Source organism: Lagopus leucura, unplaced genomic scaffold, assembly GCF_019238085.1.
Source record: "Lagopus leucura isolate 7727_CA_CO unplaced genomic scaffold, USGS_WTPT01 231-0_obj-0_obj, whole genome shotgun sequence".
Lineage (NCBI taxonomy): Eukaryota > Metazoa > Chordata > Aves > Galliformes > Phasianidae > Lagopus > Lagopus leucura.
Window position 1 is genome coordinate 1 of NW_024968533.1, and position 13,326 is coordinate 13,326.

A 13,326-nucleotide genomic window follows, 5' to 3' on the forward strand; every position below is an offset into this window, starting at 1 on the left:
GGGGGGGGACACGGAGATGCTGGGTGGGGGACAAGGGGGAAAGGATGGAGACACGATTAGGGAGGAACAGCACAGACTGGGGATTGGGGTGGAGTATTGGGGGGACAGTGTGGGATTGAGGGGCGGGGATGGGGGGCTGCAGCCAGCTGGTGGGTGAGAGGCTGTGCGTCATCTGGGGGTGTTTGAGGAAGGGAGGGGCACATGGAGGGTCCCCTGGTGCCCCCCGGCCCCACACCGCAACCAATGGCCCTTCCCAGGTGCTCCGGACTCCCGGGGGATGCGGTGACCCCGTAGGAGATTTGCTATGACCCAGCACAGCTCTCTGATCCCTGGTTGGGATCTGGTGGAGCCAGCATGGAATCTCAGCGTGACCCATGGTGGGATCCAACATGACCAGCATGGGACCCGGCTCCGGGCTGAGGATCAGGTTTGACCCAGAGCCTCGCACACATCTGCCAGGACCCACTGCGGGATCCCATGAGCGCAGCCCGGGATCCGGCGCCCAAGACAATCTCTTTTGGTCCATGGGGGGGAACGTCAGACCCTGCAGCAGGATTCAGCACAGCCCAACGTCTGGGCGGATCCACCGCCATCCCGTGCGGCATCCAAACGCCTGGAGGAGGATCGGGCGCACAGCAGCACCCAAACGGATCCCCTCGATCCAGGACAATGGGAGCAGAATCCGGTGGGTTGGGCAGATCCATTGCTGCCCAACGTGGGATGAGGAGCAGAGCGGAATTCCTGCGATCCATCGCGGGAGCGACGCGGTGGGAGCGGCGGTGGAGCGGGACCGGGTGGCGGTGGAGCCATGGCCGGATCCGGCCGTGCCCACGGTGGCCCCGGGGCTCAGGGGCAGCCCGCATCCCGGCGCCCGGTGCCCACCTTCTCCTGCAGCTTCTCCATCTCTTCCTTGTGCGCCAGCTCCGATTCTTCCAGCACCCTCCGCTGCGCCGTCTCCTTCTTCAGGAACTCGATTTCCCTGCGGGGAGACAAGAGTGTGGGTGTGCGGCACTGGGATGGGTGTCTGTGCCCCCCTCCTTGGGGCAGGGAGGTGGGGAGGGGGATGCTGGGGTTTGGGCGTAGAGGATAATCTGTGCCGTGGATCTCATAGGGGGTGGTTTCTCCTCAGGGTTTGTCTGCAGAGAGAAGGGGTGACCAGGGAGGGTTTGGTGTCCTGAAGAGGAATGGATGCCCGGGGGATGCTCCACGAATAGGGGCTGGATGGTGCATGCCCAAAGGATGCTCCATGCCCAACAGATGGTCCATGCCCAAGGGATGTTCTACGCCTAAAGGATGCTCCATGCCTAAGGGCTGATCCACTGCCCAGGATAAAAAAGGATGCCCAGGAAGGGTTTGGTGCCCTGAAGAGGAATGGATGCCCAGGGGATGCTCCATGTGTAAGGGATGCGTGATCCATGCCCAGGGAATGGCCTATGGATAGGGGTTGGATGGTCCATGCCCACAGCATTGTCCATGCCCAAGATACTTCGTGCCCAGGGGGTGTTCTATGCCTAAGGGATGCTCCATGCTTAAGGGATGATCCATTGCCCCGGAAAAAAAAAGGATGCTCAGGAAGGGTTTGGTGCCCTGAAGAGGAATGGATGCCCAGGGAACGGACCATGCGTAGGGGATGGATGGCCCATGCCCAAAAGATGCTCTATGCCCAAGAAATGGTTCATGTCAAGAAAAAAAAGGATGCTCTGGAAAGGTTTGGTGCTCTGAAGAGGGATCAATGGCCAAAGGATGCTCCATGCCCTGAGGACGGATGGTCCATGCCCAGAGGATGGTCCGTGCCCAACAGATGCTCTGTGCCCGCAGATGAAGGCAGCCCAGGACACCTTTGGTGCCTCAAGGAGGAGTCGATGCTCACGAGACCATGGCAAAGGACAGAGCTGTGCCTGGCGAGGAGGCGCTGCCTCACAGACGGGTCTGCACCAAGGGCACGGCCCATGCCCAGGAGATGGACTCTGCCTGGGGAGTGAGTCCCAAGGGACAGCGCGTATCCAGGACGAGGGGCGCCTGGGAGGGGGGTGGGTGCCCCGGGAGAGGATCAGCACCCAGGGCCCTGCCCTCACTTTTGCTGGTACTCCTTGATGAGCCGTTTGGCCTTGCTGTACTTTCGCTCCAGGGTCTGGTACTGGGCCTGTGTCTCCTTGAGGTGCTCATCCACCGCCTGGCACAGGTTCTGTGCCTCCATCCAGTACCCCTCCAGCTTCTCCATGCGCTCCTTGTTCTCCTCCACGCTCTGCTCCAGCTGGGCCTTCTCAGCCCGCCACCGTGCCTTCTCCTGCTCCAGGCACTGCAGCTGGGGGACAGCAGGGTCAGGGCACGGCAGGGCACAGCATTGCATGGAATGGCTCAACGCAGCGTGGCGTGGAATAGTGCAGCGTGGGATGGCTTGGCTTGGCCAAAAAGCAGATATGGCATGGAGTGGCATGGGATGGAATGGCATGACCGAAGAGCAGGTGTGGCACAGCACGGAATGGAACAGCATGGAAAGGCATGGCATGGGAAGGCATGGCATGGGAAGGCATGGCATGGGAAGGCATGGCACGGGATGGAATGGCACGGGATGGCTTGCCATGGCCAAAGAGCAGGTATGGCACAGCATGGCACAGCATGGCACAGCACTGCATGGGATGGTGTGGCATGACCAAAGAGCAGTATGGCACAGCATGGCACAGTGTGGCACAGCACCTCTGGGTGGGCTGTGGGGGAGAGGTGTGGGGATCTAGGGGGGATATGGAGGGATGAAGGAACTTGCTCACCTTCCTCTTCAGCTGCTGGATCTCCGCCTCGGTGACAGCATGCTTGATCTGGAGCTGCAAGAGGAGCCGGGCATTTGCAGGGTATGGCAACATGGTGGGACACCCCCACCCCACCCCCATGTGCCCCCTGGGCCCTCCTCACCTCCTTGAATTTGTGCACCAGCTTCTCAGGGTCCATCTCAACTGGGGAGAGCGTGTCCTCGTTCTCAGCCAGCTCGAACACCTCGATGGCCATCTCACTGCTGGGGAACATGGGGCTCATCTCCTCCTCCTCATCTGTGGCGTATTCCCCTGTCTGCAGCGGTCACAGAGCAGCGTTGGCACACAGCAGCCCCCCACCCAGGGAAACCGAGTCAGCCCAGGCAGTGAGGGCCACGTCTGTGCCGCCCTCACCTCCTCATCATCCTCAGTGTACTGCGTGTAGCGCTGCTCGATCATCTCCCGCTGCCACCGCTCCTGTTCCAGCGTCTGCTGGATCAGCTGGGCCACCTCACTCTGCTCACCTGGCTTCTCCCGCCCGATGAGGAACCTGTGGGGACAGCGGGCACTCGCCTGGGGACAGCTTAGGGCATGGGTGGAGGCAGGGAACTGAGAGTGGGGGAGTGTGCTGAGTGTGCCCCCCAGGTGGCACAGCTGGGGGCAAAATGGAGAGGCTCAGATGGGGACGTGGAGGTGGCACAGCCAGGGGACACCCAGGTGGCACAGCTGGGGGACAACTGGGGGACTCAGATGGGGGACACTCAGGTAGTGACAAATCTGGGAGGACATCATAGGGCCTGTGTCTGAGATAGAGGGGCATCCTACGCTGTTCTGGGAGGGGGGGGGATTTGTGGGAGCAAAGTGGCACAGGGCAGGCAGTGGGCATGGGAACAGGAGGGAGCAGGGATGCTGTGGGGCAGCATCCCCACTGCCGGGACGCAGTGGGAGCGCTGTGGGGGATGCCTGCCCCCACATCCCCAGCCCTGGGCCCTACCGGACACGGCCCTTGGTGTTCCTGAGCACGGAGGCAGCGAAGCTCTGCGTCACTCCCACCAGGCTGGTGCCATCCACCTCCACGATGAGGTCGTTCACCTGGATCCTGAGGACAAGGGGACCGTCACAGCGCGACCATCCCCTGCCCAACCCCCAGACACCTCCCAGCTCCCCAACCAGCTCCTCCATCACCACCAAACGCCACCAGCAGGAGCCAGGGTGGAGTTTGGGGGTGGGCATCCCATACCTGCCGTCCCGGTGGGCCGCCCCTCCCTCCGTCACCGTCTTGACGAAGATGCCCAGCTTCTCCAGGCCCATGTCAGCCCCTGCGCCCATGCCAATGATGCTGATTCCCAGCCCTGCAGCATCTGTGGAGACAGAGATCCGTGTCCCAATGGGGCAGCAGCAAAATACCCAGCAGTGACCGAGGGGTCACCTCAGGGTCCTTCCCAAGGAGCCAAGTGAGCCCCGGAGCGCAGGACAGGGATGGGACCCACCTTTCTCCAGCTCCACGGGGAAGAGGTCGAGCCGCTCCACCCTCTTCTCCAGCTCATACTCTGCTGATGCAGCCATGGGGTCAACATCTTCATTGCGGCGGTCGTAGTCCTCATTGGAGTAAGTGCTGAAGACCTGAGGTGGGAGGGAGGTGGTGAAAGGGACGGGGCATGGGGGTGGTGGATCTTAGGAGACATGGGAGAATCTCCAGCACAGCACACCGTGGGATGAGGAGGAGTCTGAGGAAGAACGGAGGGCTTGGGATGTGCTGGGAGATGGGGGTTCTGTGCTCTGCATCCCAGGGCGGATGGAGGGATGGACAGATGGATGGGCGGATGGAGGGATGGAGGGAGCAGTGGTTGGACGGACAGATGGACCAAGCATAGATGGGCATGGACGGATGGATGGGCAGAGGGATGGGTTGGAGGCAGATGGGGTGCACAAGCCGTGGCTGCTCCAAGTCACACAATTTGGGGGTGCAGACCTGACCATTCCCCTGCTCCAGCCTCATCCTCCTCCCTTCCCCAGTGAGGGACTCCCCAGCTCCCAGCCCAGCATCTCCTCAAGGGCCAAAGCATTACAGCAGCCAGGAAGGGGACAGTTCTGCCCTTCCTTGCACCCCGCAAGTGCTGCGCACACCAACGCAATGCTGTGCTCCAGACTGGGGGAGTCACCCAGGCACTGAGTGTGGCAGATGTCCCCAGAGGGGCCACAGTGCTGCAGGGCGAGTGGATTAGGGCTAACACCACGCTGCTAAAGCCTTGCACAAAGGGTATTAGGGATGAGTGTCAAGGGCCATCGCACAAAGCCTGGTGACACCGAGACAAGCAGGACCCTCCAGGGTGGCACCCCCAGGGACAAGCCGAGTACCTGCCCCACATCTGCACAGGGTACCCAGAGGGGTCAGGTATGGCCCTGCTTGTCCCACTGTGCCCCTGAGTGCTGCCCCCAAGTCCTCGGAGTGCTGGAGACGTGCAGGGGACCTGGAGGAGACAGGACCTCCTGTCTCCTGGAGACCTGGAGGGTTCCCAGAGGAGACACAGAAGGAGGGAGCAAATGTGCCAAGGGAGGGGGCTGGCAGCAGGGACCCCCACCCCACTCACAGGGCGCACTCTGCAGGCGCTGGGATGCCCCCAGGTGCCCACGCTCTGGGCTGGTTTGGGGGCTCGGGATGCTGACAGGCGCTGGGACAGCTGGGTGCCCACTGCAGCCCACAGAGGGACAGAGCAGGGGACAAACATGGGGGGGGAGCAGAGCACCCCACAAAGCACATCTGCACCTCCACAGCAGGGATTCCTTCCTGGAGCCCATACAGCCGATCCCCGCGGTGCAGAAGCCCCGGCGCACACCCAGCAGCGCGCGGCCACCATGGGACCCCATCCCCACGCGGTGCCACCGCGGTGCCCGTGTCCCATCCCAGGTGGGGCCACCCACCCGCCGCTGACTCAGAGCCAGAATATAGGCCGTGCTGCTATAAATAACCCAGCCAGGCACAAAGCAATTTCTGTTCCTCCAGCCGGGGGGATGCGAGCACGAGAGAAAGCCCTGAAATAACGGCACGGCCTCCATCGCCCTCCGTTGCCATCGCTGGCACACGGTGGGGCTGATATGGGGACCCCAAATCCCAAAGCTGTCCCCATGTGGGGACAAGGAAGGGGATGAGCAGCTCTCGCCGCTGGCACCCGCCCACCCGTGAGGCACTTCCCTTTCCTCCACTTCCCGAAATGGTCCCAGTGCTGAGCCCAAGGGGGGGGTGGGCATCAACCTTCCCTGCAGGGGTGGCAGTTTGGAGGGAGTCCCAGCACTGACAGGTCTGGGGACCAGGTCTGGCCCAGTGGCACCTGGCAGGATCTGGGGCCTGGATGAATATTTTGCTCATCCCCTCCCAAAATGAGTCCCAGCCCGCCCTGGTGCACCCTGGTGGGTTGGAAGTGCGTGCCATCAGATCCCAGCGTCCTCCACGTGCCACCAACACAATATCTCACAGCCAAGGTCTCCACCCCACTCCGTGTCCCTTTCCCCTCCCCACGTGGCCGTGTGTCCCCAGCAGCACAGCTCCCAGCTTCCCGGGGGGCTCATGTTGGGCTACAACGGCACATCGCAGACCCTCTGCCCTTCTCCATGCTGGGCCATCAGCATTCCATAGAGGCTGCCCAAGCTTGGCCACGGCCAATTGGCCAGGATGTTCCCATCTCCATGGCTTCCAATCTCATCGCTGGATGGGGGACCCCCAAAACTCCCCTCTTCTCCCTTCTTTGGAGACCCCAAAGCACCACGGCCGGACTCACCTGGATGGGCGCCGTGCTGAACTGGATCTTGCGATTGGGAACGGGTTCCTCTTCCTCAGACAGCCCCGGGATCTCCATGCAGCTGGATTCGGGCTCGTAGAGCCCATCCGCCTCCTCATCCTCATCCAACCCGCTGCCCCCCGAGTCCTCCCCGAGCCCACTGTAGGCACTTATGTCCACCAGGTCCGCCTCGGAGAAGTCCTCCTTCTTGGACTCGTCGTACAGCTCGCTCTCCTCCACCCGCTCACCCTTGCCTCCCTCCTTGGCGTCGGGGGGCTCCTCACCCCCATCCAGGCACGGTTCGGGGACCACCGACCCCTCGGCCCCTTTGACCACCTCGGCCGCAGCCGTGGGCTCCTTCACCTCCACCTCCGCCTCCGACTCTCCGCTCTCCTCCACCTCCACAGGTTTGATCTTGCAGACCTCCTGCACGCGCGGGACGCTCCCATCCTTCTCCGCCGACCTCGGCGCTTTGCCCATCACCTTCTCCTCCTCCGCAGGACGCGGCCGTGCGGGCGCAGCGCTGCCTTCTGCGCAGCCCTCGGCTTTGCCACCCTCTCCGCCCTGCAGGAAGACGCGGGACCTTTTGCTCACCAGCTTGGAGTTGAGCGGCCCGGCGCGCCCCGGCGTCTTGTGCAGGTTGTTCCTCAGGTCAGCCTTCTCGAACACGGCGCTCAGCTGGCTGACGGTGGGCGACACGGCCTCGGTGTCCAGCTTATCCAAGGACTCGGTGCTGCCGTTGAACTTCACCACCACATCCAGCTTGCGGTCCTGGAAGCCGGCGCGCTCTTTGCGCAGCAGCAGCTTGGTGGTGGTTTCCTTCTCCTGCGGGCTCCTCTCGAAGATCTTACGGGTCTCCTGCAGCTTGGAGAAGGGTTTGTCGGGCTTGGAATCGAAGCGGCTCACCCTCTCGGACACGCTGGTGCCCAGCTTCAGCGGGCTGCCCTGCTCCATGCCATCGCTCAGGCTGCCGGCGCGGGGCAGGGAGAGGCGGACGGGTTTCTCCTTGCCCTTGGCCAAGTCGCAGGCGCCCTCGGGGCCCGGCGCCGTCCCCATCTGCAGGAACATGTTCTTGATGCGATGGACGTTGGAGCCATACTTCTTGCTGCGGGCTTTCTTGCCGTCCTCGCCCTCGGCATCCTTTGTGGGCTTCAGGGCCTGGATGGTGGCCTCGTAGGCGTTGCGGTGCGGGGACGCGCTCCTCAACCCCCCGCTGCCCGCCCCGCTGCCCGGGGCCCCCCCGCTGCCCCCCGGGGCTGCCGCCCCGCTCGCTGCCTCCGTCCTCAGCATCCTGCCCCGAAACCTCCGTCACCGCCGCGCCGCATCGCCCGCCGCCCGCTGGGCACGGGGAGGGGGCCGTGCTGGGGGGCCGCGGGGACCCGGTCAGGCCATCGCCAGCCTGGGGGGGCCCAGCGCGCCCCCCCCCTCCGCCCCGGCCCTCCTTCCTTCCTTCCTCCTTTCTCCTCCTCCTCTTCCCCTTTCTCTCTGCGCTGGTGATGGAGCGCTGCCGCCCGCGATCCGCCCGCCCCGCTGCCCGCAGAGCCCTCTGGGTCTTAGCGACGCTCTCCTGCTCTTCCTCTTCTTCACCGCTGCGCTTCGGCCTCTCTGCTGGATGCCCCCAGCTCTGTGTGTCCCCCCCCCCCGGCCCCGGAACGCTGCTGGCGCTGAGCCTGCTGCCACCGCCGTCCCCTCCCCTCAGCCCCCCGCTGTCCCCCTCCATCCCTTCCACATGGTTGGGACCGCATTTCTCCCCCCCTCCCTTGGCACTGTGCGTTGTCCCCACAGCCCAGCGCCGTCCACACGTCCCCCCCCCTTCCCCCGAGGCTTTCAACCCTCCATGCCCGGGGTCCCCCATGACAGCTCTGGGAACCCCCAGCGCTGCCCCTCTGCATCCTCAGTTCCATCCCCACAGCCTCCAGGATGGTCCCTGGGTCTCCCCAATTCTGGCCAAGTGCCCCCCACCTTTGTACACACGCCCCCTGTCCCCATACCCCCCCTCCCATCCCTGAGTCCCTCCAGTTTTGTTCCCTTGTGCCCCATCCCATATCCTCTCAGCGTTAACACCATATCCCCCATTCTTTTCTCCATGTCCCCCCCTGTCCCTGTCCCTGTGCCCCACGTCCCCCTCTCCCATCCCTGTGCCCCCCCAGATTTGCCCACGCATTCCCTGCTCTGATCCCTTTGGTCCCCATGAACCCAGAGCTCCTCCAAACCCTGCTCTGGGGTGCCTCTTGACGTCCCTATAGGGTCCCCATTTTCTTTCTGTTTCCGTAGCCCCCCCGCCCCCCCCAGGGCACTGCCAACCCACCCACACCTTGACCAGGGGGTCAAGTGGAGGAATATTTTGGGGTTGTTACTGGGGTTTTACTCCCCTCCCAGTGCATACAGACACCGTAAGAACCAGAGCGCACAGCGCAGCCCCACTTCGGGGCCCTTTTATGACCAGCGCCCCCAAAACAACCGCACACCATGCAGGCTGGGGGCCAAAACGGGGACACCACCCCCCTCCCCCACCAAGCGCCATCCCCGCAGGCCCCTGCATGAATGCAGACGAGGGCAGCAGGACCCTGCAGCAGCTGCACCTCCCGACGCAGCGCCGGCCCTTTGTGCGTGACGCGATGTGACGCAGCGCGGAGCGACGGCCCCCCCTCGACCCCCCCCTTCCCCTTCCGCTGCAGGGCCTGCTCACCCCCAAAGCCCTACAGCATCCCCACCCCCCCTCCAGTCCCACTCATTACTGGGGGAGCCTTGGATCTCCACCCCGTGCACGCACATATATGTGCACACGCGTGCTCTCCATCCATCCCTGCGCACACGCGTGTGCAGCGCACCGCTTCTGGCCGGCCGTAGTGCTGTGCTGGCAGGCACTCAGCTGTCCCCAAGTGTCCCCACATCCCGAGGTGACACGTCGTGCTGTCGTGCCCCATTGTGGCACAAAGCCATCCCACTGTGCCCCACCACGTCCCTTCATCCCCACCGCGCTCTGCTGGGCCCCACTGTGCTCCGTTGTGCCCCATAGCGCCCTGCTGTGCCCACCTGGATCCTGTTGTGCCCCACTGTGCAACGCTGGGCCGCACTGCTCCCCGTCGTGCCCCACCGTGTCCCACGATGTCCTGTTGTGCCCTGTTGTGCCCAGTTATATCCCCCTGTGCTCTGCTGTTCCCTACGGCCTCGCTGCACCCCGCCATGCCCCACTGCATCAAGTTGTGCCCCACTGCGTCCTGTCGTGCCCTCCTGTTCCCCTCAGTGGCCACACTGTGCACAATCCCACACCACTGTGCCCCACTGTGCCCCACTGTGCCCCATGCCCCCCCCCGCCCATGGTGCTCTGAGCCCCCTCTGACCCCCCCACTCATCCCACAGCCCAGCTGCCATTCTGCCACCCAGGAGCGGTGGCACAGGGCCGGGCTGGCAGGGGGTTGTCCCATCCATTCCCCTTACCTCCACCCCAAGACGGGGCCCCCCTCCGTGCCACCCTGCTGTCACTGTCACTCAGGCGCTGGCTGTGCTCCCAGAGAAGATGGAGGCGGCCGCCCTGCTGCGGCTCTGGGCTCTGGCAGGCGAGTGGCAGCCCCAGCACCAGCGTGGGGACACAGCTGGGGACACGGCTCCTCCATGGGGAGGGGGGGTGGGGGGACCCTCAGAGGTGGGGGGTGCCATTGGGAGAGCTGGGTAAATCCATCCAGTCCTTGGGGATGGGGGTTTGGTGACAAGGGGACAGAGGGGACAGAGGGGATCCCTGTGTTTGGTGGGAGCAGGGTGAGGGGAAGGGGCTGTCCCTATCCATGTCCCCGTCCCCATTCTTGTCCCCCTCCCCAGCACCTCCTAAATATAGCTGGCACTGTTGGGACACGTGTCCTGGGGGCGGCCATGTGTGCCGCGGGGCTGCTGGAAATGGGGAAACTGAGGCAGGGAGGAGCTGTGCCCCCGCTGTGGCTCCAGCCCTGTTCCTGACTGCAGCCCTGGCCCTGGGGGGCACCCAGACCACCTTGGGGGGCACCCAGACCTCCCTCCCCGACCACCGCATCTCCCTCGAGACTGGAGCCATCTTTGTCCATGAGCTGGAGAGAGAGCTGTTCCAGGAGGCCTTCCTCAGTGAGAGTGAGGAGGAGGATGGTAAGGATGGGGGAAAAGAGGGGAGCAGGGTAGGGGGTGTCCTGCAGGGCTGGGCTTGGGGGGGGTCCAGGATTGATCCTGAGGGACACTGGCTTACATTTGTCCCTGGCAGGCATAACTCAGGTGGGCTGTATGTCCCTTCCTCCTAGCCTTCAGCAGTCCATCCCTCCGTCCATCCACCTGTCCGTCCCTCCATCCACCCCTCCATACATTCTTGTGTGCCCCCACACCCTTCACCCACCCCGGGACCTCCTGCTCTTGAGCACGGCTCCATCCCATCTGCCCAGCACACACCGTGGGAGGTTACCCCATTTTAGGGATATTTCACTCAAAAAGAGGAGCAGGATGCTTCATGGGCTCAAACCAATGGGGACAAGTGGGCTGGGGAGGCCTTGCGCTGTGGGGTCCTTCCTGATGGCACACGTCCCTGTGTCCCCACGTCTGTCCGTGCATCCCGACACCCAGGAGCTCCCCCCATCACCTTCCATGCCCACCTCTGGAATCACCCCGACCTGCCCCGGTGGCTGCGCTGCGCCCAGCGTGGGCCCCACAGCTCAGCATTCCTCTATGGCAGCCCCACTGCTGCAGAGGTGGGCACGCAGATCATCGAGGTGAGTGCAGAAGTGCATGAACCCTGTGCAAAAAAATGCACAGCCCTGTGCAGAGTCCATCACCTCTGTGCAAAGTGCGTGACCCCATGCAATGCACGCCACCCTGTGTGATCCCACGTGTGGTCCCGTGCAGAGTGCATGGCCTCGTGCAAAGCTCGTGGCCCTGTGCAAAGTGCGTGGCCTCGCGCAAGGGCTTGGCACGAAGTGCTGCAATCAGTCACCATGCAGGTGCTGGCGGCCAACCGGCTCAGCTATGAGACAGCAGCACAGCGGCTCATCATCTCCATCATCCCCTCTCCAGGTGAGGCTTCTCCCCCCCCCCCCCCCATCCCCCTCCCCAAATCTCTGTCCCTGAGCCCCTCAGGAGGACGTGCAGCACCCTGCATGGATCCCCCCACATCCCGCAGAGGGGGATCCCCCGTACCAGGGTGAGTTCCTGGTGGGGAACCACAATGTGGAGGAGCTGCTGCCGGAGGCCGTGCAGGAGCGGTTTGTGCAGGCAGTGTCTGCAGTGTGGGAGCACGACGACGTCCACATCATCAACATCACCTCTGCTCTGGACAGGGGTGGCCGCGTCCCGCTGCCCATCGAGGGGCGCAAGGAGGGGTATGGGGCCGGCTGGGGGGGGTGGTGATGGGAGAATCTTGGTTGGATCCACAGGGGGGGGGCTGGCGGTGGTCTCGGGGTGTCATCCCGTGGCATCCGTGCCATGCAGGGTGTACGTCAAGGTGGGCTCCCACGCTGCCTTCTCCCCCTGCCTGCTGGCTGCCAGCTCTCCGCAGAGCCTCTTCCACTGCCGTCTGGGCCAGCAGCCCCTCGCCTCCTGCTACGACACCTTCGCACCCCACTTTGCCATCCGTTGGTGCAACCTCACCCTGGTGAGATCCACCCCACAGCCCCCCACACCCCCGGGCCATGCCTGACATTGACCTCCCTCTCCTTTCCAGCTGCGGGTGCTGCCCACCCCCACGGCACCAGGACTGGTGTGGGGGCCCGGGGTGTTGGAGGGAAGCGGGGATTTCCAGCCCCCCACCTCGTCCCCCCCCCAAGATCTGCTGCCTGCTTTCCTGGTGACGCTGCTGGTGCCGCTGGCGGTGGCTGCGGTGCTGTGTGTGGTGCTGGGCCACCTCATGTGCTGCCGTCGAGAGGGAGTGTGAGTTGGGCAAATGAGGGGGGGGGAGTCACGTCCCTTTTCCCCATGGGTGGGGTGTGGGGAGCTGATGTGGTGCCCCTTTGCCTTGGGGCAGTGTGGGGGTGACCGCTTCTCACCGCCTGCTTTGTCGGTTGTTTCTTTCCCCCCCCACCTCTGATCTGTTCTGTAGGGCAAAGAGGGACTTGGAGACGTCTGAGTAAGTCCGTGGGGTGAGCTGGGGGGGGGCGGGGGGGGTGGCTGGGCTGCAGAGCAGGCTGGGTGAGGGGAGAGCTGTGGGATCAGAACAAGAACCACAGAGCCACGGCACCAAAGGATCACAGATTCATTGCCATCGAGTGACATCGATCAGAGGGGACCTTTAAGACCCCCCCAGGGTGGGGGCAGCCTGGGGACAACGGGGCTGGGGGTGGTGATGATGATGGAACCTAGAGGTGCCCCCACCCCAAAGGGTCCCCCTGCACTCCAACACCCCATAACCCCCCCACAGACGAGGCTCAGAGCGCAGCAGCTCTTTGACATCTCTGCCATCACTCAGGGGCTTTTCTGACAAGAAAGACCCCCAGAATCCCCCCCCTTACCCCCTTCCCCCTCTCGGGCAGCATCCAGCTTGTACACCACACCACCATCCACGGTGACACGGAGGAGCTGAGGAGCATGGCTCGCAGTCGCGACGTCCCCCGGCCGCTCTCCACCCTCCCCATGTTCAACGTGCGCACGGGGCAGCGCACCAACCCCATGGTGGGACCCCCCGACGGGGCTCGGGACCCCCTGATCCCACAGCAGCGGTGAGCCGGGGGGGGGGGGGGGGAGGGGGAGGTGGGCATGGGGGAAACCCCCCTTAAAGAGGAATGACCATTTTCTCCCCATTTCCAGGTAACAGACAGCGTGGCTGTGCCCCCCCCCCCCCCCCCCCCCCCCCCCCC

General features: G+C 64.1%; 2 protein-coding genes across 3 annotated transcripts; one reads left to right on the top strand and one right to left on the bottom strand.

Moving 5' to 3' along the window:
• Positions 1 to 9: 9 nt before the first annotated feature.
• Positions 10 to 7,813, bottom strand: PPP1R9B (protein phosphatase 1 regulatory subunit 9B). The gene is made up of 9 exons (XM_042894565.1): positions 6,524 to 7,813; positions 4,238 to 4,370; positions 3,988 to 4,108; positions 3,742 to 3,846; positions 3,162 to 3,297; positions 2,911 to 3,063; positions 2,769 to 2,822; positions 2,076 to 2,305; positions 10 to 979 (listed from the first exon to the last, which is right to left on the bottom strand). Exons 1-9 carry the CDS (start codon positions 7,811 to 7,813, stop codon positions 847 to 849), a joined length of 2,355 nt encoding a protein of 784 aa, XP_042750499.1. The 3' UTR covers positions 10 to 846.
• Positions 7,814 to 10,023: 2,210 nt separating this feature from the next.
• On the top strand, positions 10,024 to 13,306 carry SGCA (sarcoglycan alpha). 2 transcript variants are annotated; one of them, XM_042894563.1, is made up of 10 exons: positions 10,024 to 10,083; positions 10,484 to 10,639; positions 11,105 to 11,250; positions 11,479 to 11,551; positions 11,658 to 11,856; positions 11,966 to 12,128; positions 12,198 to 12,403; positions 12,573 to 12,599; positions 13,003 to 13,188; positions 13,277 to 13,306. In XM_042894563.1, the coding sequence occupies exons 1-10, from the start codon at positions 10,044 to 10,046 to the stop codon at positions 13,278 to 13,280; spliced, it is 1,200 nt and encodes a 399-aa protein (XP_042750497.1). In that variant the 5' UTR covers positions 10,024 to 10,043; the 3' UTR covers positions 13,281 to 13,306. The 2 variants fall into 2 exon arrangements, with proteins under 2 accessions (XP_042750497.1, XP_042750498.1); XM_042894564.1 differs by lacking the exon at positions 13,277 to 13,306 and having other exon boundaries at positions 13,003 to 13,192.
• The last annotated feature ends 20 nt before the right edge of the window (positions 13,307 to 13,326 follow it).